The 24,431-nt window shown below is 58.4% G+C and overlaps 5 protein-coding genes across 5 annotated transcripts; 1 reads left to right on the forward strand and 4 right to left on the reverse strand.

Moving 5' to 3' along the window:
- The first annotated feature begins 2,118 nt into the window (after window positions 1-2,118).
- Window positions 2,119-7,647, forward strand: GGS23DRAFT_585525 (P-loop containing nucleoside triphosphate hydrolase protein). Its single transcript, XM_051517384.1, has 2 exons — window positions 2,119-2,511; window positions 2,627-7,647. Exons 1-2 carry the CDS (start codon window positions 2,444-2,446, stop codon window positions 7,563-7,565), a joined length of 5,007 nt encoding a protein of 1,668 aa, XP_051368175.1. The 5' UTR covers window positions 2,119-2,443; the 3' UTR covers window positions 7,566-7,647.
- Window positions 7,648-8,612: 965 nt separating this feature from the next.
- GGS23DRAFT_318696 (uncharacterized protein) lies at window positions 8,613-10,030 on the reverse strand. Its single transcript, XM_051512868.1, has 3 exons — window positions 9,853-10,030; window positions 9,276-9,736; window positions 8,613-9,175 (listed from the first exon to the last, which is right to left on the reverse strand). The coding sequence occupies exons 1-3, from the start codon at window positions 9,928-9,930 to the stop codon at window positions 8,860-8,862; spliced, it is 855 nt and encodes a 284-aa protein (XP_051368176.1). The 5' UTR covers window positions 9,931-10,030; the 3' UTR covers window positions 8,613-8,859.
- Window positions 10,031-11,157: 1,127 nt separating this feature from the next.
- GGS23DRAFT_585534 (alkaline-phosphatase-like protein) lies at window positions 11,158-14,010 on the reverse strand. Its single transcript, XM_051517385.1, has 5 exons — window positions 13,010-14,010; window positions 12,626-12,783; window positions 12,205-12,558; window positions 11,353-12,130; window positions 11,158-11,245 (listed from the first exon to the last, which is right to left on the reverse strand). Exons 1-4 carry the CDS (start codon window positions 13,494-13,496, stop codon window positions 11,510-11,512), a joined length of 1,620 nt encoding a protein of 539 aa, XP_051368177.1. The 5' UTR covers window positions 13,497-14,010; the 3' UTR covers window positions 11,158-11,245; window positions 11,353-11,509.
- Window positions 14,011-14,849: 839 nt separating this feature from the next.
- Window positions 14,850-18,336, reverse strand: GGS23DRAFT_600392 (Med5-domain-containing protein; the record flags this gene model as incomplete). The annotated part of the gene is made up of 6 exons (XM_051519059.1): window positions 14,850-15,922; window positions 15,985-16,522; window positions 16,580-17,092; window positions 17,150-17,212; window positions 17,278-17,537; window positions 17,628-18,336. 6 exons carry the CDS (start codon window positions 18,334-18,336, stop codon window positions 14,850-14,852), a joined length of 3,156 nt encoding a protein of 1,051 aa, XP_051368178.1.
- A 1,172-nt stretch (window positions 18,337-19,508) lies between these two features.
- On the reverse strand, window positions 19,509-20,950 carry GGS23DRAFT_318824 (uncharacterized protein). Its single transcript, XM_051512869.1, has 2 exons — window positions 20,883-20,950; window positions 19,509-20,632 (listed from the first exon to the last, which is right to left on the reverse strand). The coding sequence occupies exon 2, from the start codon at window positions 20,410-20,412 to the stop codon at window positions 19,669-19,671; it is 744 nt and encodes a 247-aa protein (XP_051368179.1). The 5' UTR covers window positions 20,413-20,632; window positions 20,883-20,950; the 3' UTR covers window positions 19,509-19,668.
- Between the last annotated feature and the right edge of the window lie 3,481 nt (window positions 20,951-24,431).

Genomic DNA, 24,431 nt, shown 5'->3' on the forward strand with positions numbered 1-24,431 from the left:
GGTCCGCCTATCACTTATAGGATTCGGGTGATATATTAAATCGCCTGTCGTACTTCCCCCTTCCGCCCCCCTGCCTCCACCCAAAGACCAAGATGGTTATTGCGTGAAGATGATGGCCGGGCGCATCGCGTGTGCAGATGAGAATTGATTGATCACAGATGCCCAAGCCGCTATGCGCACCGTCGCGGGAGTGTGTCTGTCGTCTTCTGCACCGGGTTACCCAAAGGTAGGGGGGGGGGTCGAGTAGGCTGTGGCTTTATGCCAATCACAAAACGCAAACGTCGCTCGAACTGCCGGGGCGAGCAAGCACTGGGTTTAGAGGAGTCATCTTTCTGTCTCTTTACGCGGGCACGTGTAAATAGCGGTGGGCGTATGCATGCCAGGTATTGATAGACGGTGTAGGCGCCTGCAGAGGCGGATAGCGTGTGTCGAGGCGACTCTCTACGTGTAGTTGGAACCGGGGCGCAATCCGCATCAGAAGGCTGGGAAGCCCGGCAAACTTCGATACCGTCCATGCACACCAGGCTGGGGTGCGGTGCATACCCCTTGTGCGGCAGATACGTTATATCGATGTGCGTATTGTGTGTAGGTAGGTTACATATAGGATGTAGGCATCATCGATTCGGCGCGGGGCGATCTATTGGAAAGAATTGCGTTGTGTAGTATTCTCTCCCTCGCTCCCTGTTATCTCGTACTCAGCACGCCGATCCATCCCCCCGCCTACCTACCTAAGTAAGCAGAGGGGATGGATTTCTCCGGGATTACCTATAAGGTGTTGGGAGCCTACCCACCTATTATTCTACGACACCGCCGCGAAGGTTCCCCGGCGCACCCACAAACCACGTCGGTGCGTAGATGGCGAATCCAACCTTGTCTCTTCGCCTCTCCCGTTCGTTCATGTGCTACGTTGGGGTACCTAGTATGGGCCTGCTTAATGCCCGCACACATCGCGCGTGCCTACGCAGACAACCATCGAAGGCATGTAATTGTATGTATGTATGTATGCGCCGGGGACGTGCTAGAGGCGGAATTCTAAACCGGCATCGCGTGCGTGAACCAGAGAAAGCCAAGTCAACCTTGGCGGCCAGACCGGGGTTGGCTCCGGTTTGGCTCCGTCGCGGTTCGGAGGCGACCAGCTACCCGAGCTTCCGAGCGCTGCGTCTGCTCGTTGCGTGCGGTCGCCCGCGCCTCTCCGTGCCGCCTCTGATTTGCGTGCAGATACGGTCGGCTGCTGTTGTTGGCTTTGCCTGGGTCATCGCTCTTCGTCTTCCCCTTACCTATGGGGGGCACGCGTATCCCGGACGGCCATTGCCGCGTTGTTGGGCAATCGGGTCAGATGCAACCAAACAAATATCTCATCTGATTATGTAGGAACCTAGAGGTGCAAATACCGATGCGCCCGTTACACCAAACCGGCACGAGTCGAGCTGCGTCCTCCTGCCCAGGACTTGTCTACCTGCCGAATGGAATAGGTGCGAGCTGTGGCTTTGTGATCGGTCGCGAGTCGTGACTTGTGACGGGTATCCGAAAGCGGGGGGGGGGGAGGGAATCTCTAAGGTTGCTACCCTCCCCGGGGCCTGGGCCTGCTGTGCTGGGTACACACGTATATACATCCGCTGGCGCCAAGATGCTACCGCCTCGTGAAGCACGCCGTCCCATCGGACGCGGTCCTGTATCTCATATGCGTGTATATGTGCAATATTATACGATGTCTGCTCACATTGGCAGATCTGCAATCCGCCTGCCTGCAGTGTGTAACTACTTACATATCTACCTACCTACCGTGGGAAATACGGGCCAGTCGACGTAGGAGGTAGGTGGCCGGGGGACGACCTCATGTTTATCTCCTATATCGCCCTCGACCCTGGCCCGGCCGGGTGCCCTGTACCGCCCGCTGGACGCGCAGCCTGGTAGGGGGCGCCACCGCTACCCACCTACGTATCTAGCAGGTACCTGTAGCCTGCATGCGCACCTCTCATGCCTGCTGCTGGTACTACGCAGGTACCTCTGCCTCGGGTGGGCGTTGCTACGACCGCTGGAACGGAGCACTATGACTACCTAAGGTACCTACTGACTAGCCCGTCTTCGTCTTCCAGTGCCCCACACACCCACACGTCCTCTCTCTCTCGCCATTCATTCACCATTCCACGCATCGCATCCCTAATCCTTTCTCCTCGCCTCTCTTCCGTTCTATGTATATTCCCTCTTGCTACTCCCTCCTCTACTGCTCCGGCTAACCCAGCGCCCTCTCCCGTCCCTCTCCGACCTCCAGTATCGTCGCTGCCACGGCCAACCAGGCGCCGTCGAGCCTCGTCTGCGATACGTGCGCATTATATACAGTCCCCCGGTTGAACGTCCTCTCTCCCATCTCTGCTCGGTCTGGTGGTATCATCCAAGCGGCCTACCGCTCTCGCGAGTGGGGCTGGGGAGAAGCAGAGGAAACATGAGCTTTGCCTCGTGTGCGTGGCCGGTATGGCGGATTGACGACTTCACCACCTGCTTCCAATCCGAGTAAGTCGCCCCCCTCCCCAATTTCTGATATTCTTCTGGTCCGAGGTACCATTGTCTTACCTGCTCGCCAATCGCCCCCCGGCTAACCCGCCGTCCTTTCCGCGCCGCGCTCTAGCTACCTCCAGATTCTCTTCCCGCTTATTCTCGTCGCCTCGTCCCTCCTGCACCTTTCACTGCATGCTATCTACCGTAATGTTCGTTCGAGGTGGCCCGATACCTACCATCGCGTTCCCGATAATAGTAATCGAAATCACACCGAAATCCCCCCCGAGGACGACGATTCCTTAAGCACCGATGACGACGAAGCGCTATCCATCCACGCGAGCGGCGTCGGCCGCCTTGCTCTGGTCAAGACCACATCCAGGGGTTCCGTCGTCCAGGCCGACAGCCCGGCCGGTCAGGACCTGTCCGTGATCGTCGAGGAAGTCGCCGTTTGCGGATTGGTAGCTATCAATATCGTCGCCCTTGCCACCAGTGCCTTTGCCGGCCGCGGACAGTTAGCTGCCGTCGCCGGCCTAGTTGCCTGGGTGTACACCCTTGTTCTTGTGACGCTCCGGCTGTTTTTAGGGAACACGAAATGGAGACTTCCGCAGCTATGGGATCATACTGCCTTCATATACGGGTTCCAATGGCTCTTCACCGTTGCCATATTTCGCTCCGTTCTCGTCCATACTAAACCCAAGACGACACAGATCCTAGTCGTTGCCGAGTTCTGTTTGATGACGCTTTTGTTGGGGATAGCCTTGAATACTAGAAAGGGCAACAAGACGGTTGTCATGGAATGGGAAGGGGATATCGAGCCGTCGCGTGAGCCTCTGGCTTCGGTTCTCTCCTTGCTGACCTTCTCCTGGATCGACCCCATGCTCTGGCAGGGCTACAAGGAGCCTCTGGAGATGAAGAACGTGTGGAACCTGTTACCGCGTGACAAGGCCGCCATAATCCTTGCCAACTATCGCCAAGTTAAGAAGACGACATCTCTCGCTCTGCATCTGACCAAGTACTTTCAAGCTCTGCTCGTCATCCAGTGCGCCTGGGCTATACTGAGCGGCGCTCTGACCTTCGCTCCGACACTTCTCCTGAAGGCGATCCTCGAGTACGTGGAAAAGCCGACGGCTTCTCCCAGAAGCGTGCTGTGGCTCTACGTCATCCTCCTTCCTTTGTCCGATATTATCCGGTCCATCGCCGACGGCCAGGCCCTATGGATCGGCCGGAAGATTTGCATCCGAATTCGCGCCATCATCATCGGGGAGATATATGCCAAAGCTCTGCGACGCAAAGCCGCGAGCGGGCAAGACGCCGTTCTCGGGAACACGGAATCCGCGAAGCTGACGAGGCTAGATAAGCTGAAAATACTCCTGAGGCTCAAGAAGCGACCGGACAAGAAACCTGATGCCGCGAATGGGGACGTTGCTAAGGAGGATGTGTCCGGGAACGCGGACGAGCAAGCAAACTTGGGGACCATCATTAACCTCATGTCGGTCGACAGCTTCAAGATATCCGAGTGCACATCCTACCTGCACTTTCTGCTAGCATCGGCACCTTCGCAGCTCGTCGTATCTATTTTCCTGCTCTACCGCGTCATGGGCCTAAGCGCCATCCCCGGCCTCATCGTCATGGTTTTGCTCCTACCCATCAATATCGCCCTGGCCAAGGGCTTCAACTACACCCAACGCAGGATCATGGCTGCCACAGACAAGCGTATACACACCACCAACGAAATCCTGCAGAATATTCGGATTATCAAGTATTTCGCGTGGGAGAAGCGCTTCAGCGATATTGTCGATGGGAAACGAAGGGCGGAGCTGAAGGCTCTGAGAACTCGGTACATGATCTGGGCACTCGCTGTTGCTATGTGGAATACGGTGCCAGTTCTGATTACTTTTTTCTCCTTCCTAGTCTACACTAAGGTTGAACAGAAGCCGCTCTATCCGTCCGTCGCGTTTACTGCCATCTCCCTCTTTATGCTTCTAAGAGTGCCTCTGGATCAGCTAGGAGATATGATAGCCCATGTTCAAGAAGCCAAGGTATCGGTCGATCGTGTCGAGGAGTTCCTTACTGAGGAAGAGACGGAGAAATACGAACAGCTAGGATCAGACAACGTAGATGCGAACGGCGAGAGGCTGATCGGGTTCAGAGACGCCTCCTTCATCTGGGGTGGTAAAGACGCGGTCGCGGCCGATGGCTCGACGGCGTTCCGTTTGCTGGATATCGATGTCGATTTCAAGATCGGCGGTCTCAACATAATCGCCGGGCCGACAGGCGCCGGAAAGACTTCGATGCTCATGGCCTTGCTCGGCGAGATGACCAAGACTAAAGGCGATGTCTACCTGCCTGGCGGTCGCAGTCGCGAAGACGTTCGCGTGGATCCCGCAACGGGCCTAGCCGAAACTTGCGCCTACGTTGCTCAGACTGCCTGGCTAGTAAACGCAACGATCAAGGAGAACATCTTGTTCGCGGCACCCTACGATGAGAAGAGATACAAGGACGTGCTGGTGGCCTGCGCTTTGGAACGCGACCTTGAAATCCTGGATAACGGAGACGAGACTTTGGTGGGAGAAAACGGCATCACGCTGTCCGGCGGCCAGAAGCAGCGCATCTCTCTGGCCCGCGCCGTGTACTCGAACTCTCGGCACATCCTGCTAGACGACTGCCTCAGCGCTGTCGATTCTCACACGGCCCAGTGGATCTTCAGCAACTGCATTAGGGGCGGCCTGATGAAAGGTCGGACCTGCATCCTAGTCACACACAACACGACGCTATGCGCCCCCTCGTCCGACTACATTGTTCTCCTAGACAATGGTAGGGTTGATATAAAGGGAACTGCGGAGCAGGTGATCGCATCTGGTAAGCTCGGCGAAGAAATTCGGTCAAAATCGCAACCCGGCTCCTCCGAAGTCTCGCGAGCCCCCTCTCGAGTCCCTTCGAGCGTCGGTGACGAAAGCGATCAGACCCTGATCGACCACAACGGACGCGGAGCGGTGAAGACGACCTCGAATGCTAAGCAGGAGAAGCCGCAGCGGAACACTCTGGAAGAAACGAAAGCTACGGGCGCCGTCAAGTGGCGGGTTATCGGTCTGTACCTTCGAGCTATGGGCTCTTGGTGGTTCTGGGCCGTCGCCGTCGTAGTATTTAGCAGCCAGCAGCTCAGCGGAGTCGCTTCAAACTTGTGGATCAGGGAATGGGCAAACCAGTACACCTCGGGTCCCGAAAGCACTCCCAGCATGCTGTTCAGCCTCTCTTCTCAGCACTCTACCAGCTCTTCGGTTTCGTCGTACGCGTTCGCCTCCATCGCCGGCTACACCAAGAGCTTATCCTCTTTCATCACACCGGCAAGCTACTCGAGCACGGATGTCCCGGAAGTCAACGCTGATTATTACCTCGCCATCCTCGCATTAATAGGAGTTTCGGGCGCAGGCTTGGCTTTGGCCCGCGACCTGTGGTTGTTTTTCGGGTCGCTTACCGCGTCCTGGAAGCTTCATACCCAGCTCATGTCTGCTGTGTCGAGGGCGAAGTTCAAGTTCTTCGACGTAACTCCGCTCGGTCAGCTGATGAACCGATTCAGCAAAGATCTCGAGGCTATCGACCAGGAGGTTGCACCTGTCGCCATCGGCGTCATGACCTGCGCTGTGGGCATCATGATCACCGTGGCGCTAATAGCGGCCATGACGCCCGGGTTCCTGGTTGCCGGCGTCTTCATCACCGGCCTCTATTTTGTGGTCGGGGTGTTCTACCTTCGAGCGTCTAGAGACCTCAAGCGGCTCGAGTCGGTGAATCGGAGCCCGCTCTTCCAACAGTTTGGCGAGACCCTGTCGGGCGTCACCACTATCCGCGCGTATGGTGACCAGCGGCGGTTTATCCGGGAGAACCTCGCCAAGATCAACACCCAGTCCCGGCCGTTTCTCTTCCTCTGGGCAGCTAACAGATGGCTAGCGTTTAGAACGGATCTCCTAGGAGACTTCGTGTCGTTCTTCGCTGGCGTGTTCGTGATCCTCAACCTGGGAAAGATAGATGCCGGCTCCGCAGGCATATCTTTGAGTTACGCCATCGGGTTTTCCGAAAACATCTTGTGGCTGGTGAGGTTGTACGCGATGAACGAGCAGAACATGAACTCGGTCGAGCGGATCAAAGAGTACCTCGACGTGGAGCAGGAAGCTGCTGCTATCAACGAGAAGAACCGTCCGGCCCATAGCTGGCCTGCGCATGGCGCAGTCGAGTTTGTTGGATATTCCACAAGGTACCGCAAGGAACTGGATCCTGTCTTGAAGAATGTATCCTTCAAGATCGAACCCCGTGAGAAAGTGGGCATCGTGGGCCGAACCGGCGCCGGAAAGAGCTCGCTTACACTGGCAATATTCCGCGCCCTGGAAGCCGAGAGCGGTAAGATATTGATCGACGACGTCGACATCGGCACGATCGGCCTCAAAGACCTCCGAGAAGCCGTCACCATCGTACCTCAGGACCCGACTCTATTCACCGGCACGATCCGAACCAATCTAGACCCCTTCGATCTCTATAGCGACGAAGAGATTTTTGTCGCCCTGAAGAAAGTCCAGCTCATCGGTTCGAACGAGGCGCCTCCTCCGGGTTCCCAGGACGGCCTGTCGGCGACCAGCCCCCCGACCCCGACCACAACGAATAAGAACATCTTCCTCGACCTCTCCTCGCCGGTTGCGGAGTCCGGCACGAACCTTTCGCAGGGGCAGAGGCAGCTCCTGTGCCTGGCCCGCGCGATGCTCAAGAACCCCAAGGTGCTGGTGATGGACGAGGCGACGGCGTCGATCGACTACGCGACGGACTCCAAGATCCAGGGGACGATCCGGGGCCTGAAGAGCACGATCATCACGATCGCGCACCGGCTGGCGACGATCGCGGACTACGACAAGGTGCTGGTGCTGGACCACGGCGAGGTGGCGGAGTACGGGCACCCGCACGAGCTGCTGAAGAAGGAGGGCGGGAACTTCCGGGGCATGTGCGAGATGAGCGGCGACATGGAGGCGCTGGCCAGGGCGGCCAAGAAGGCGTGGGAGGACAAGAGGCTCGTGGACGACGAGTAGGAGGGAGAAATCGCGCAACGCGGCTCGGGCTCGGGCTCGGCGGGAGGAGAGTAAGTAAGCAAGCTAAGCGAGAAGGGGGACCAGGGGAGGGGAAGGGAGGTGAGGGGCTCGACGACATATGATAGAATTCAAACGGGGGACACAGAGAGGGAGAGAAGAGGTTGTCCAGATAGACCCTGGAGCTACTACGATACGCCCGTTTTAATGTGGGATAGCAGTGAGAGCAGCAACAGCAGCAGCATCAGCAGCAGCACATACGAAATGCATGCGATACGGTTTTTTTATTTTTCCTTGTTCGAAATGTTTTCTCTTTTTTTTTTAAAAAAAAAAACCCCCCCCCTTTCTTTTTACCTCCCCTCCTCGTCGCGCCGTCGCGCTGTCGACGCCGTGGCCCTACTAGTGCCCGGGACTCAGCGCGCACGCGCTGACTACGGCCTGACCTCTTCCTCCTCCTCCTCCTCCGAGCACCCCCCTCCGCGGGCGCGTGTATATATACCTAGCTACATGCATAGACGTACTTGACGGGCAATAAAAGTTAACGGGCGGTTGCTTTGCAAATACACGGATTTATTTATTTGTTCGGTTGGCTGGTGGGTAAGGGCGGTGCGCGGCGAGGGGACGGCGCGCACACGTGGTGTGGTAGGGCGCGGCCAGCCAGCTTGCGTCGGGGCACGGCGGAGACTGGCTGCGAGGAGGCGTGGTCGTCGGCGCGGAGGGCAGCGCGAGAGGGCCGGCGAGCACAAGTGCACGTCCCGTCTCCCCCCCCGTGTTCCCGCGCCGCGGGTCTGGGTGTAGTAGCATAGGCAGATAGGATAGGATACGGTGAAGCACGGGCACGACGGGGACAGGTGGCCAGACGGACGGCACGGGGGTGGCTGGCTATCGACCGGCCACGCCGTGGTCTAACGCTGCACAGGACCGCGCGTCACGAGGGCGCCTTGTCGCTCGAGCACGTGGCGGCATTGCATATTTTGTATTCCGTTACCCGCGCCTATTACTGCCTGCGCCTTATCCCGCGTATTGCGCGACGGGCGGGGAGGGGGAGGGCGCCGGTTCGCCCTCCCGTGTCCGTTCCGTTCCGGTCTGGCTCCCGCCTCGACCGGCGCACGCATACATATATCTATACGTACATACGTACCCTACACACGCGTATACATTCTGCTATACTGTTCCCTCTGGGACAGGAGACGAGATCGACGGCCGGATCCGTTTGCCGTCGGCGGGTCGACATGCGAGCCGCTCCGCTCGCCACGCGCGCACCCGCCCGCCACACACCAACGTCCCGCACCTCTCCTTACTCGGCGAGCTTAGCCTTGGCCTTGCCGGTGGCGCCGCTCTTGACGCGGCGGGCGGTGGGGCGGATGATGTGGTCCTGGGGGATCCAGCTCTCGTCGTAGCCCTTGTCGTTGGAGGACGAGCCCTCGCCGCCCGACAGCGGCTCCTTGTCCTTCTTGTCCTTCTCCTTGTCGGCCGCGGCGCCGGCGCTGCCGCCCTTCCTGGCGCCGCCCCGCCTGCCCTTAGTCTGCGGCAGCAGCGCCTCCACGTACGTCTTGTACACGAAGTAGCACGTGCCCCCGAAGGCCGCGGTCAGGAACAGGTAGAGGAAGAGGCTGCAATCAAGGGAGTTTCCCCCGGGGTCAGTCTGATTCTTCCTCTTCGTGTTGTTGATCGGTGTGGCTCCAGTGAAAGGAAAAAGGGGGAGAGACTCACATCTGGGGGTCGAAGATGCTGGTAGGGGCCTCGACGACGTTGACGGTCTGGTCGTAGATGCCGACCTGGAAGAGGCGGTTGGCGGCGTTGGTGACGACGGCGACGAGCTGGAGGCGGAGCTCCTGGGGCTGCATGTCGAGGACGAAGGAGTAGGGCAGCGACTTGGTCTCGCCGGCGGCGACCGAGGTCTCGAACTGGATCGTGGTCAGGTTGCGGACGACGGCCTTGCCGAAGTCGGCGGCCACGTCCTTGCCGAGGCTCTCGGGGTCCAGCAGCTGGCCGCCGACGAAGGCGACGCGGATCGGCTGGTCCTCGTAGTTCGTCACGTCGATGGAGGCGCGGGTCGGGCGGCCGTTGACCAGCTTGACGCCGAAGATGTCGGCCTCGGCGAAGCTGACGGCGAAGTCGGCCTTGAGCTCCGGCTCGAGCGGGCTGGTGCCGGGGACATCGTCGGAAGCAGGCTACGGAGGCGATGCGGCCTTAAGTCAGCGGCCAACGAGCATGTTTAGGGGGAGGCGATGGGAGCCCGGGAGGAGAGTAGATGAGGTTAGTTAGATAGAGAGCAAGTTCGACGTACAGCAGTATCAGCCTGGGCGAACACGGACACAACGCGCAGCGCAAGAGCTGCGAGAACGGAGTAGCGGAAGGCCACCATCTTGGGCTCGCGGGAGGAAGCGGTGGCTGTCTGTCGTACACCAGATAGCCACAGTCGCGACTCGATCTCGGCGGGAGGTAGAGAGAAGGAGAGAGAGGGAGAGAGAAGGAGGAAGGAAGAAAAGAAGAGAAAAAGAAAGACAAATTCCTAGCCGGTGGGAAGAAAAAGAAGCACACGGAGGAACCTCGCTTTTCAACGCATCAATTGACAGGCGGAGAGAGAAGTCGGCTAAGGACAGAGTCAGATCGACGAGGCGAAGGATGAGAGAGAAAAAGCTGAAGGGATTCGCGTTGGTCGCCAGCACGCAGCCGGCCGGCGTGCAATCTGGCCAGACCAATTGGATGGACCCAATGCGCACCGCCGATTGGACGGGTGCCGGACGGGTGGCAGGGATTCGGCCAGCAGGGGTCAGGTGGCGGCGGAGGCGGCGGCCGACAGGGGCCGTTGCGGAATCGGAGCTGGCCAATGACGTGAGGTCGCGTCGCGGCTAGTGTGTACATGGTAAGACACCCTTGTCACGTACCCAAGACATGCAGTTCCCTAAGGTCAGGTACCTCCTAATCTATTGTATTTACAGGGTAGGAAAAGGTACATCTCTATATCCGAGAGTACATGTAGGTCAGGTACCTTGCATACCCCCCTGTACAGACTGAATCGGGGGTACTTGCGTAGATACTCCTCATGGCTGTGGGCTCGATGTGGCTAGTGAGCTCTCACCCCGTGTTTCCACAAGTCTCTCTTCTGCGACCCCAAGAGGCATCCAAGCATCAATATTCTTATCCCAACTTGCACAGCACGTAACCTCGGACGAGGGCCGATTGCAATCTCAAGACCACCACCACCCTATAACCTACACCCACTCGTCCCAGCGCGCCCCGTCCCGCACGAACCAGGACGCCTGCCTCTCGCCGGCGTACGCGCGGCCGTCGTCGCGCCACGTCGGGCCCTCGGCGTCGACCAGGAACCCGTTGGCGCAGTAGCGGTACGCCACGCGCGGGCTCGCCTCGTAGAACCCGTCGTACCGCGGGTCCAACGCGTCGACGAGCGAGCGCACCCCGCCACCGCCGCCGCCGCCGCCGCTGCCCGTGCGCCGTTCCGGGTGCAGCTGCGCCCACGGCCGCCGGCACGTCGCCCCCGCGCACGTCTTGAGCACCAGCAGCAGCGCGTCCAGCCGCGCGGCCACCCTGTCCGCGCCGTGGGCGCCGCCGCGCGCGCCGAACCATATGCGGTGCGGCGACGACGCCGGCGCCGCGGGCGAGGCGGCCGCGGCGGAGGCGTTGGACGCCAGGAGGTTGTGCAGCTGGCCCGGGTCGGTCTAGGGCGGTTGGCCGCGTGAGCATGTGCATGTGCGTGGTGCTGACGGGGCGTGTAGGTGTAGAGGGATGATGGGCAGGGTCAAGGAGCTAGGCAGGCGATACGTACGTTCATGTCGTAGAGCTCGTGCTCGTTGGTGCACCACACCGAGTAGTACAGGTTGTAGCCCGGCCCCGAGATCCGGACCGCTTTGTACGTGTTGAGGTCCCGAGGGTCGCCTGCGGTGGTGGGGTGGATGTATATCCGGTTAGATCGTCGACCGTCTCTAGAGGTAAGGAGAGAGGGGGGAAAGCCAAAAAGCAGCAGCGGTGGTGAGACGGTTCGCAAAGAGACATTGGTGCTCACGGTTGTATATGCCCTCGCCCATCGCGAACCCCCAGTACTCTATCCCGGCGTGCTCGCGGCGCTCTTCCGCCTTCTTAGCCTCCTCAATCGCCGCCCGCGTGACGGGGATCGCGGCGCCGTCGAAGTCGTCCCGCGGCGGTAAGCCCAGGAGCTCGAAGAAGGTAGGCACCAGGTCGACGTGCGTAGTCACGAGGCCTTCGCCCCTATCGTCGCCGTTACCGTCGGCGACTGCGGCGGCGGTGCTGTAGTTCGCGGCGACGCCGGGCCCGCGCACGAGCAGCGGCACGTTGACGTCCTCTTCGTAGCCGCACGTCTTCCCCGGCTGCAGCCGGTGCTGGCCGATGTGGTACCCGTTATCGCTCGTGTAAAAGATGTACGTGTCGTCGAGCACGCCGCCGTCCGCGAGCCGCGTCACGAGCCCTTCAACGAGCTCGTCGACCGCCTGCAGCGACCGCAGCCGCTGCCGGTAGAAGTGGTCGTTGTACTCGACGTTGGTCTCGTTCTGCCGCGGCAGTGCGAGTACCCAGTTCGCGCCCGAGGGCTGCACGCGGGCGTTGGGTTAGCCGGGTACGAGATGCATCAGTAGAAATATGGATAACCAGATCGCCGCCTCACCTCCTCCGGGTTGAAATTGGCGGTCCGCGGCACCCGGGCGTCCGGGAACAAGTGCTTGTGGCGCTCCGCCGGTACGGGCTCGGTGAACAGGACGGAGCCGAGATCCGCGGCAGCACCTGGGGCGCCACTATTGATGCCCATCTTGACGTTGGCGTGGGGCGCGATGGGCGCGGCGACAAGGAAGAAGGGCTTTCCGTCGCTCTCGACGCCGCGGATGCCGGCTTCCAGCAAGTTGTAGGCCTTGTCGGCGAGCACGTCGGTGCTGTACTGGCCCTCGTAGCTACGCGGCGGCTCGTCGTCGCGCTGGAATGTGCTGTTGAGGTAGTCGTAGGTGTGCGGGTCGAGGAGGAAGTCCTGGGTCACGTGTTAGTCTACGAGAGATAGCTTAGATATGGGAATAGGCATGGCAAGAGACACCAACCGAACTTGTGAACCCGCGCGGATGCGGTGAGTTCCAGTTGTCGACGGTGTGGGCGTTGAATAGCTTCCCCGTATAGTAGGTGTTATACCCGGCCTCTTGGAGCCAGACGGGAAGGTAGTTGTCGTTGAAGCCTTGCGAGATGAACTTGGGATAGCCGCCTGTGACAACGGTAAGTTATGAGCTTGCACATATTCGTCGGTATAAGAGAAAGGGGTGATGAAGTCCGTTTCTGAGCATGCTCTCTCCTCTTCCCCCCCCCCCCCTCGTTAAATACGCTCAGGACAGCAACCCCTTTTTCGCAGCTTCTTTAACTCCACTCCCTCCTCCCCTCCCCAGCGCCCCCCCCTCCTCAGTTCTCCTTCCCGAAGGCATATCTGTACATACCGTACGGCGGGCTCACGTCCGTCACGTTAGTGTTGTGCGCGAGCCGGCCGGTCCACAGGCTCACACGCGACGGGCAGCACACGGCCGTCGTCGCATAGTGCCGGGAAAACAGCGTGCCCCGCTCGATCAGGTGCCGCCGCGCGCGGGGCATGTGCTCCAGCGACCCCAGCGCCGCGTCCTGGTCGTCCGTCAGTACGACCACGATGTTGGGCCGCCGCCTTCTCGTCTCGCGTCTCGGCCCTTCCCCTCGCCCTCCTCCCCCTACTTGTTCTCCCTCTTCCTCCTCTCGCACGAATTCTGGGCCTCGCTCTTGTTCGTATCCCAGCGGGCGCCTCTGCTGCTGCTCCGACAGCGGGAATTGTCCACCATCCGCGTAGGGCGTGAGCCCCGAGGCCCCCGCGGCCTCCGAGTCCGGGCCGTTACCAGAGCGGGCCGCGGTAGCGACTAAGGCCGCTGCCGCTGCCGCTGCTGCCGCTGCAAAGCGCATGTTCCTCCGGGGCAGCCTCGTCCAAATGGGGTGTCGAAGTCAGCCAAGTGGTTGGAGTAGCGAGCGTTCAGATCTGGAGACGAGAGAAGAGGAACCAGGAAGAAAAGAGAGCAAAAAGGAGGGAACCAGGTCCCCCCAGCTTCGGTTGCTAGCGATTGTATTTATTATGTGCCTCGGCAGATTTCCAAGGTAGAGATATCCCAGGATACGGGAGTCTGCCGTTCAAGTAGTTCAGGATGGCGCTATTGAGTTGGGCCCGTCTTGGGTTAGACTCGGCGGGTTACCGGTTGGCCGTTACCTGCTACTTCATACGTTCGAGGGCACATCTAGCCCTCAGGCACCTGCATACCAACGCCAGCTCCATCCCGGGTCAGGTATGCAGCCCCAATGCCGACCTCGACGCGTGCCTCTTATATGCGCATGAGGTAGTACCCTGAGAGCGTGCAGCATAGGCACGCTACGTAGGCAAGGTATGGGGGCAAGAACCTGCGATATATGAGTGTGTGAACGTGCGAGCGTGTGGATGTGTGGATGTGTGGAAATGCCCAGCGCGGCCCCCTACCCCACCCCCATCCCAGATGACCACATACGCGGGACGGATGGCGTGCTTCGGGAAAGGAGGAAGATGATAGCAGGATGCATAACGCCATGTCGTCAGTGGCAGGCAGCCCGTAGCGGGTACCAGCTGACAATGCGCTGACTCCTAGACACAAATGAGGAGCGAGTTAGAGAGGGCAAAGAAAAGAAGGGACGCCGTGGTTGCGCGTCGCGGACGGGTAGTTGTAGCAACTAACTGTTAACCCGCTGCAGCGTCAGCCACTTACTACCTCTTGACGCAATCTTGCGCCGACAAGGGTGAGAATAGTAAACCATGGCAACGCCTACCTAGCCCAGACGCCTCGTCGGTGCTGCGGTATACTACCTAGGGGCCGGCCGGGGGTTTGCTTATAAGCCAGGAGCGGCACCGTATAGAAGAATGCCACCACTGCACCGCCGTCCTCTGCTCCCGCCTACACTCTGATAGACAAATCGAGACGCCTAGAGAGGACGTCGAATCGTCCCAACAACTAGCAAGACGCGCCCTACCCTCCTGCTATTAATCATGTCTAGACGCAGATACCTAGTGAAACGGGGTACGGGGAAGGCATCGATAAAACCGAGACAAACTCGCTGTTGCCCTAGAGTATGGGAATCTATACCTATATATTAACCATACTCGATGCCCGCACAACCTTTCACCGACTCCGTGGGGACTCATGCTTCACCCGTATGAAAGAGAAAATAAAAAGGCCACGCGCGCAAACATATAGGTGAAGCCTAGCCGAACGCATACCGAAGCGAGAATGCTCGTTTCTAAGTCAGATCCCAGCCTTCGAGCAGGTCCGCGCTACTCCCACCCGTCCCCAGCCCACCGAACATGCCGTCGTCCGTTCCGAAGTCGAGCCCGCCGTTCGAGTCCGCCCCGCTGCCGAGTCCCATCTCGTTGCCGCTGCCGCCGCCAAGGTCGAGGTTCATGTTCCCGTCGTCCACCACCAGGCCGTCGTTCTGCGCCGCCGCGAGCGCGTCGCCTAGCCCGGCCGCATTCCCGTCCAGGCCCAGCGTCAGGCCCCCCTGAAGCATCTGGTCGGCGGGCGGGGGTATCAGCAGCTGCGCCTCCACTTTCCGGTGCAACCGGACCACGATCTCTGCCATCGCCAGGTCCGATTTCTGGAGCATCTTGCAGTCCTCCGCCTCCGACTTTAGCACCGCTCGCAGCGAGAGTCGACGCTGCGGCGGCATTATTGGATGGTTCGGGTCCACGAGCATCGCCAATTCCGCCGGTGGTGGCAAATTGCTCACGTCCGGCGCGCATATGAGCGCCGTCGCCACGTCGTGCGCTACGCTTCCTCGCTCATTCTCCGTGTGCGCCTTGACTTCCTCTAGAATCAGGTGCAAAAGTCGCTTAGCACCCAGGATCTGCAAAGCGGCGAGAACCTGCCGGTGCGTGTATGACGTGGGCATGGTATTCAGCGCGGGATCGACGCTCCAGGAGACGAAACCTTGAAACGTACTCCGGATCGCTGCCGCCAACCCGCCGTTCGCCGTACCGGTCCACATCTCGAGCTCGTTATTAGCAGCACCGCCCGTTCGGCGGGACAGCCGGATGTTGTCCTTCATAGCCTTTAGCAGAGGTTCTATCGACTGGCTCTTAGGGTCGAGACGCTGATAAGATCTCAACGAATACTCCAAGGGAATCGCGATTATGTTCACGACGGCCGAGAGCATGGCCTGGGCCTCGCTCGACCCCTGCTTTGTCAGGAGGATTAGCTGCAGAATCCTGATGATGGCTCTCTGCTCGTGACCCTGGTTCAACTCGGTCCAGAGGTGATTCGACATGTATATGAGCGCCGGTACGAGGGAGGGGAGGAGAAAGGTATTCACAAGGTCTAGAATTTGGAGGTCAATCATCTTGTTCCGAGACCACCCGATTGCCAGACGGTATACTCACATTCGACGCCAGTCTTCAAGCTTTCTTCGTCGAGGTAATTCGTGCTAAATGCCAGCACGATGTTATAAAATAAGGTAGGGACAAGCAGGTAGAAATCCTGCGGCGAACACTGAGACAGCAATTCGTCGGTAAGCCCGCTGGATTCTGTATCGAAGAGGCCGTGGATCCACCTGTTGAGGTGGCCTTTCTCCTTCTCTGTCAAGTCTTCGAAGGGCTTGCTGAGCTGGCCGCTGCTGAGCAGCTTCCCGACAAAGGAGTCCGGAGTGCGGATGCCGAGATCCAGAGGTGAGAGGTTATACCGGTGGACAAAAGCCAGCACGAGCAGCAGCACAGCCCCGAACTCTTCGTAAACAGGTTGGTACTCTCCTTGATCTTCCTCGAACCGCCAATTGTCCAGCAGCTCGCAGAGTGGTTGCAGCATCGTTATCGGCTTGTCGAAGAGGAGCATCACGTCCAGCGACAGCGGCTTCTTCGCGAGCTGGCTACACAGAAGCTTCAAGGTCATCGTCTCCTTGTTATTGCAGAGACGACCGATCACCTAGTCGACTCATTAGTATCCGAGTACCCCATACAGCTTACAGTTCCGGATGGTTACCTCGGCCAGGGCTTGACAGACTGCCCCCACATTGCCGTCCATGTTGTCCAGCTCGCCGATTAGGCGTTGAATTTTTTCCGGGTCGCCCATACATCCCTCGACCAGGTGTTCCTTCACGCACCGGCCCGCCTGCGGTAGCGTCTGGTAAGTTATTTCGCCTAGCAACCCCTCAATACTAGATTCCGGGATCAGACCGTGGAGACAACAAGCAAAACAAAAGTCCTGGCGAACACTGTCCGTGAAGGTGTTGTTATTGTTTGTGTCGTCGAACATGGCAGACAGAGTGGGAAACGCATTAGTATCCACCTGACTGAGCGCCTCGGTGATGCAGTATTGGGGTGTCAAGGAGGGAAACATGGACGGTTCGAGCTGCGCAAGAAGTAAAGGTAGCTTGTTAATTAAATAGGAGCGCAGAAGATGGCCTCCCTGCTGGTTCTCGTTGCGGAATACGTTATTCGCAAGAACGTCGAACGAGGCAAGGATGAGGTCGATCGCGGTAGATTGCACGTCTCCCTATCTCCCTAGTCAGTATACACGCTAACGCCGAGGACTACATGGATTACGGCTGACCTGGTATCGGTTATGCAAATAATTGAAGAGCGTAGCATCATCTATAAGCGGTCGACCAACAAGCTACGCGATGAAACTAGGGTCAGCAGCCCCTCATATCGCAGCATCACCAGACCACGAGTTCTTACAGCGGCGTTCAAGTAGATATACAAACCGGCCCGAGAATTTACGGTTGGAAGCTCGGTCACGGAAAAATTATCGAGAGCCATCGTCGACTCTAGGAGATCGTCGATTCCCGGGTTGCCGGTCTCTTTCTTCTTGTTGGCCGGTTCAAACGACGCGAGGGTCTCGGTACGGAACAGCTCCAGCCGGCTCGCAATCTGCGATGCGCTCTGGAGGATCGAGGGGACAAAGCTAGCCAGGCTCTTAGATAGTGCTCTTCGCGCATCTAGCCACGATATCAGCTCGGTCGGCAAGACACCGGTGTAAAAATAAAATGAAACAATAAAAAAAACAATCAGGCCTTGCAAACACGTACCTCTAGCTACGGGGCGACTAAGAGCGCTCAAGACGGTCTGGCTTTCGCAGATGCTAAGGAGAAGCATTACAAAGGCTGCTCGAGCCGCCTCCATCTCGTCTCTAGACTGTGGGCTCTGCAGCTGACCCATGACGTCCTGAGCGAAGGCTGCCGAGGCCGATGTGAATAACGCCATCCACTTGGCCATCAGTTTGCAGGTCTCGAGGGCGTCGTTAGTGTTCTTGAGGCCGGTTCCCTGGCCAACCGCCTTCGTGAGGCGGTAAAAGATGACCTCCTCGGAAGCGTAAGAGCTCTCCCACCGCAGCGATGCCACATCGGCCGAATTGTGGGGGACGGCATTGCCGGCCTTTTGGGCCTGGGTGTGCGAGGTCGAGTATTGGTACAAGGCCTTGAGTATAGAAGGGGTGTCGACGAGCTTGTGGTGGAAGAGCACTTGGACGTAGCGGGGAATGCGAGGGTCGAGGCTCTCGCTGTTGGTGGGCTGGGGCCGCAGGAATACGTCGGCGATGGTGGCCGAGTTGAGCGGGTACCTGGCGTACAATAGGGGTATGTAGCTCTCGAAGGTGTCGGCATCGAGGCGGGAGGAAAGGCAACGTGACAGGAACTTGACCCACTCGCCCCTCAGCCGGACGTAGTCGTATACGGGTGCAATATCCAAGTCGAGCTCGGCGTCCGCTCCAGCCACAGCCTGGTCTATGTCCATCTCCATCTTCAGTCGACGGACCGGGCCCTGACGCAGCCGAATCTGACGCGGGACATGGGTAGATCACCGGGTTGTTTAGCCTCGCAGCTGTCTCGGGCGAGCCAGCTAGCTGTCGCTCTGCTCGTGCGTGTGCTGCGCGGCGCGCGGTGCGCAGTGCGCGGTGCGTGATGTGGGCGTCTTGGTGTGCAAATTGAGACGGCGAAAAGGACGGAGGGAGAGAGGTCGCTCGCAAGGCTGGACGGCGCGCACAGCGGACGCCTGAAGGGCTACCCGGAGTACTGGAGTACCTCTGCTTGGTGGCGGGAAGGTGTGACGAGGGCAGAGACGGCGCGACGCGGCGCGACTTCCAGGCAGTTGACGTCGGTAGTGGGAAGTTGGGAAGTTACCCGGCTTAGCGCTACAACCTGCACGTTATTGGCAGGTGCTTGGCAGGTGCTGGCCCCGCCCCGAAGTCCCTCGCTCCTGCCAAGCTCCCGCTCAGACGAGAGAATACAGCAGTTGCCCCCGCGTCGGGTACCTTCCGCTTGCCGACGTACATAGGCTTGGGAGCTTGGGAGCTTGGGCCAGGTGTGAATAGCGACCACTTCTATCTCTCTCTCTCTCTCTCTCTCCTCCTCGTACGCAGGGGGGAACCACTACTACTATTAACTAACCAACGTCCGTCTGAATTCTCCACAACCTTGAATTGCAAAGCCGCAACCCCCCCGTAGCCAACAATGTGTATGTATATACAGGAGGTATGTATTATAGGTAGGTATATGCCTCGTATCCACGCCTCGTATCCACCAGACAAGTACAAGTCCCCTCTGAAAGTCGGCCCTTCTTCTACTCCTCACCTCTCCCCCCCGCTCGCTCCGAGAAGTCGTGGCGCGATCAGGGAGGATCGTATAGTAGCCCGTAGCCGTCGTGACATGCAATGCGATTTTGGGTGAGGAAGGTAGTGAGATATCTATGAGCAGGCGGGTAGGGAAGAACCGCTCGCGTTTTCCCTCCACCCGGTGCATTACCACGAGTGACATTACATCTGTACAGATAAAGAAATATTACAGCCCGGCGCCACTTCAATGCTGTTTAACTTGAAGGGCCTGTTAGCCGGGTATCCCCCCCCTCGTCTCGTTACTATGAAATCGAATCCCATGCGCCTTAGGCGGTCATTCTCCCCATTCGTTTTCAATACCCGCTTCTTTTTTTGGTTTTTTTTTGGCCGGCCCGCAACTCCAATCTAGTAGTTCCCGGACAAGAACGTCATCTTGGTTTTTTTATTTATTTAATGAGTTATATGTTCGTGCTCGCCTCTGCGGGGACGCGACGGGAATCCCCCATCGTCTCCGCCGCTGCTCAGACATCCTCGCTCTTTATAACGACAGCCATATCTCTATCGACGTCAGGTGAGCGTGGTCCGACCATCCAGTCCTGCATTGCCAGCCACTCACTCCAGTTCGCCTCCGCGCTGACAATCTCCTTCTCTGTGACGTTCTGGAGCGGCCGCAGGAACGGGATATTCTGCCCGTCCGGCATGTCGTACTGCGACTTGACTTTGAGCCAGCCGGCACTCTTGGCAGCGAAGAGAAAGTTTCTCCGCTCGACTTCGTGGAGGTGGCCTATGCCTGCCACCCAGTCGTCCCCGAAGAACCCGTGGAGCACTCCGGGAAGATCTAGCCCCGTCGCCACCAACCGTCTGATGTATGGAGTAAGAGAGATCGTCGTGGGGGGCTCCCGAGGCATCGGGAGCTTCCCGGCGGCGATGGAGGGCGGAGGCGGGATCCCCGAGGGCGACCCGATCGGTTTCGACGAGACGACGGGGTGCTGCGGCTGCTGAAACGGCAACTGGATATTCACGAATGCGGCGACAGCCTGCACCGGCCCGCTGTGTTGGGCGTGGTCCAAGAAGTACCGCACGCAGGACTGAAACTGGGGGTACCACTCGAGGATGTCAAACTGCGACTCCTGGAATGGGATGAAGGGACCCGAAGGGTCGACCTCGCGCGCCATCCCTCGCGCGCTAGCGGACGGGGAGGGTTGAGGGGGTTGGAAGGACGTCGGGAAGCCGGGGGGGGCACCTCCAGAAGGTCGGAACGCCATACTGTCCAAATGGCGATAACGAGCGTGTCGAGTACAGCCCAGAAGGATCGAGGGGGAGGGGGAGGAGAGGGGAGGGGCGTCTTTGGCTAGTCGAAAGCCCCGCAGAAGTGTCTAATAACACTCGGCTATGCCTGTTGGATAATCCAGCGAGGTAGGTGCTGTAGCTAGCTCGCGATAGTTGGTCGACGACCAAGATAGGTCTATGTTAGGCAACGAAGAACTAGAAGAAGGTGTGCCGATTCAGACCGTCGTCGATGTGCCACGTCAGATCGATCCAAGACACGCCAAGTGTAAGAGAAGATTTTAAGGCGATGACGGTGATAGGGACGAGAGAGGGAGGGTAGCGGATCTTGGAAGGCTTTAATATATCCGAGGAGGCTCGTAGGATACCTCTCTTGCCTGCCCTCATCATACCCTTCGTCCAGACTAGTCCCGCATTAAGCAGAGAGAAAAGGAGAAGAGGTACCTACATGCCCAGGCAGGTATGTCATCCCTCTAAGCCGGCGAGCAGGTTAAAAAGAAAAAAAAAAGGAAAAAGAAGAGACAAAAAAGAAACCAATGTGACTGGGTCACAGAGCAGGTCACGGTAACCGGCCCTCGGCAGCTGAACCACGAGAACTACCAGAGGGTCCGCCACCATGCGGCATGTACAAGTCCAGGATTTAGATGTGATCGTTGTGGGGGGCCGATCACACTGGTGAGGCTTAGGTACTCAGTACTTAGCAGGGTTCAACGAATTACGCAGAGACGAGGAGAGGACGTCGGCCAACGGAAGGGAAACAAAACAAAATTGCGGAAACCCGGCGAGTCTGACATGCAATGGGCGTTAGAGTCCAGCTGCATGCGTGCCATGTTGTGTGTATGCGTGTGTGATCTGTGTGCGTGCGCGTGTGCGTGCGTGTACACACCTACGTGTTGTGTGTAAGTTGTAGGCATGTAGGTGTAATCGGTTTCCCTCCTTTCCCTGGCCGGGATTCGCTTTTACGCCGGTTTTCTTCCTGTCCGCTGTTTTCTTTCTCCTCGTCCTGGTTCTGTCAGCCAATCCGGGCCGCCCCGTTCGAAAGGAATGCCTTCCACATATCCACTTCACCTCGTGTACGGTGGGCATGCGCGCATATGCCCACTATTCCATCTGCTCCCCGTACGTAGGCAGAGAGAGGTAGGTAGGTAGGTGGGTGTGGGCGTATGTAGTGTGTAGTAGCATTCGGTATGAATCCATGCACGTACACACATGTATGTAGGTGATGGTAGGTAGGTATGTGGGTATTATTATGCCCTAGGGCGGCTCTGCAATGATGACGCAAGGAACTGACCTGTCGTCTTGGAAGTTCTTGGTAAGACCAGATGCGAATGGGGGGGGGATTAGCGGCAGTCTAGGCGGAGATCAGAGATAGCATTAAAGGCCGAGCCAGAGGTGGACGGTCGTTTGGTTCCTGATGTAGGAGAGAATTGCAGATTGGCGAAGCGGGCAATAAACTCGACGATCCCTCCATCGGACAGCGTCAGTTCCCAGACGGACTACAAGGGAATATGTAGGGGCTCGCGAAGCATACAGGGACAAGGAATGGGACGATGATGACGATGCTTATGATAGTTTCGTGAAGGTGAGGCTGCAGAAGCACCCATGCTGCATGTATCGACGCATTCATATCCATGTAGGTACATACATATACCATAGCGAGGAGTAGAGGCGCTAGACACTACCAATATAACAACGAAGGTTATAGAGCATCTGCTGGGAGATGCCGGAGATCTCCTGAGCGGTCCCAAGGGAGAGAGGGGGGGAGGCGGCATCAGGGGGGATTTACGGCGGAGAGCCGTGGACCGTGGACCGGGGGGGAGGAAGTCTAGGGAGTCCAGTCTACGCAGGTCGCTGCGGCGTTGATATGCCCCGTCCTGATGCCCCCCCGTTGCCTGGCTAGCATGGGTAGGTGGGAGAGAACCGGAGCAACGGACGGGAGCAAACGGGAGTCGTGGGACGAAAAGTGCAGAGTACCGAAGTAGCGATAGAGAGCTGGTAATAGCAACCCTGCGGCGGAAATGGGCAATGGAAGGGAGCCCTGGAGCTGCCGGCCCACACCCCCATCCATCCCACTTGCCTACCTACATGCATCCATCCTCTGCGTAGTAGGTGCAGGCGCCACCAGAAAGCCCGCTCGCCTGGCCGCGCCCTCGTAGGGTACCTACCTAAGGTACCTGAGGAGGTACATCAGGGGCCTTGTCTTCTATATACCAGCCTACCTAGACCTACCTACCTACCTACCTACCTTGGTGCCTCTAGCCAGGCGCCCTCACACAGCGCGGTATGCGTGTGCTTTGTATATGCACCTATAATAGTACTAGCTACCTGGTGTACGCTGCGGGTGGATTCGCGCCATGGGGTAGGAGGTACTTGCCGGTGTAGTAAGTATACTAACCGCACGCCTAAGCAAACCAAGGTTGGAACCCGCTATACAGGTGGGGGTGCAGAGACCTTACAAGGTGTGATCTGGGAACATGCACCAATTCGAGGAGGAGGTACCCCTCCAGTAGGCATATACAGTGTGCAGGTCAGCCCGTACCCCGTCCCTCGCTCCGGCTCCTCGTTCTTAGCACGCAGGTCCTTAGCTGCGTAAGGTACCTGCTACATATAATATACATGCCTACCTAGGTAGGTACCTACGAGGTAGTATAAGAGGTAGGTGTCACCCGCCCCTATGTCAGGTATGGGGCACGCCCGGTAGGAGGCAGGCAACTTCTGAGGGGAGAAGACACCTAGGTCCGGTCTCTTCAGGTGCCTAGGGAGGCGGCCTCGTAGGGAAGGTGGGCAAGCAATATAAATACCTACACCGAGGCATTCCACACATTAAATACCTAAGACACCTAAGACGGGCGGGCGCCTTGGTACCTACCGAGGTAGGAGGTGTTCCCTCGCCAAAGGCATAGGTATGGGTGCCACTGCGAGGCGTTGTCGATGGGGAGGAGGTGTCAGACTTGGGCAGTTCAACTGGAGCTAAGGTCCCATACCTTGGGCAGACCTACCTAAATACAGCATGGTTAGGTAGCATGGACCTGCCTAGCCGTCTTGGGTGCTGCGCTAACCTGCACGGGCTAAAGAGGCCAAGCACATTATCATCAGATATGGTATGGAGGTACGTACTTCACAATGGACCCCCCCCTGCCTGGCCGTCATGAACCTTGGATAAAAACTCGTGGACCTCGACAAAAATTTCCACTCCATTGCATCATCTCTCTGCTGCCCCCCCAAATCCCTACCTCGCTGCTCCTGATCCATCCACCCGTCTCTGTCCTCCGCGGCCCCCAAGCCTCCCCATGTACGAAACCTGTAGGCTTCGGGATTGCCCACCGGTTTACACGCATCCCTACGTACATGCTCTCGGGCCACTTACAGCACCTTGTATTCGCGAATAACGATATGACGCAGACCGACCCGGCGCTCTCTGCTTCCTTTTGCCGTTCCAGGACAGACACGGAGATGCGCATACAGACGGACGGGCGCGTCCCCGGCAGCCCCTTCGCCTCTGATTTGATCGTCAACTTCGCCTCCCGAGAATCTCTCCCGCCCGGCGCCCCTTTGCCTGATCTGAGATAGAGCTGCTACTCCAACCCGCACCCTTCTCCCCATTTCTACCGACGCTATCGGACCTAGCGAAGCCCAATCATCTGGCAAGCTAGCTGTCCTCCTCTCGCCCACCTTATCCGGTCCGCAAAGCTGCCCGTCTTACTACATACATAGGACGTCTACCGCTAACGAATAGGACCGCCCACCGTAGCCTGTTCCTCTTGCCCCCCCCCCCCCCCCCCCGCCTCGGTGCCAGCCGAACGTAGGCGTGTTACCTATCACGAATTCGATATGAAATATTGGCCTCGGCTGAGGCGCTAAGATAACGGACGAGCGAAACATGTCGCCAGAGCTGTCGCGTCGATGGCAAAAAAAAAAAAAAAAGGCTCGCGGATTATGCCCAGCTGGCAGGCGCCTCCGTCCGGATTTCGCAGCCGGGTCTTTTTATGCGGTGTGG

The sequence above is a fragment of the Durotheca rogersii genome (assembly GCF_024521655.1).
Source record: "Durotheca rogersii strain YMJ 92031201 chromosome Unknown GGS23scaffold_32, whole genome shotgun sequence".
In the NCBI taxonomy this organism is placed as follows: domain Eukaryota; kingdom Fungi; phylum Ascomycota; class Sordariomycetes; order Xylariales; family Xylariaceae; genus Durotheca; species Durotheca rogersii.

Coding starts and splice junctions, on each gene's coding strand:
- GGS23DRAFT_318696 (XM_051512868.1), bottom strand. CDS start 9,930: ATGGTGGCCTTCCGCTACTCCGTTCTCGCAGCTCTTGCGCTGCGCGTT. Junction 9,737..9,852: donor TCGCCCAGGCTGATACTGCT/GTACGTCGAACT, acceptor TCGCCTCCGTAG/CCTGCTTCCGACGATGTCCC. Junction 9,176..9,275: donor AGCATCTTCGACCCCCAGAT/GTGAGTCTCTCC, acceptor CCTTGATTGCAG/CCTCTTCCTCTACCTGTTCC.
- GGS23DRAFT_318824 (XM_051512869.1), bottom strand. CDS start 20,412: ATGGCGTTCCGACCTTCTGGAGGTGCCCCCCCCGGCTTCCCGACGTCC.
- GGS23DRAFT_585525 (XM_051517384.1), top strand. CDS start 2,444: ATGAGCTTTGCCTCGTGTGCGTGGCCGGTATGGCGGATTGACGACTTC. Junction 2,512..2,626: donor ACCACCTGCTTCCAATCCGA/GTAAGTCGCCCC, acceptor GCCGCGCTCTAG/CTACCTCCAGATTCTCTTCC.
- GGS23DRAFT_585534 (XM_051517385.1), bottom strand. CDS start 13,496: ATGCGCTTTGCAGCGGCAGCAGCGGCAGCGGCAGCGGCCTTAGTCGCT. Junction 12,559..12,625: donor CGCGCGGGTTCACAAGTTCG/GTTGGTGTCTCT, acceptor CACGTGACCCAG/GACTTCCTCCTCGACCCGCA. Junction 12,131..12,204: donor CCAATTTCAACCCGGAGGAG/GTGAGGCGGCGA, acceptor GCCCGCGTGCAG/CCCTCGGGCGCGAACTGGGT.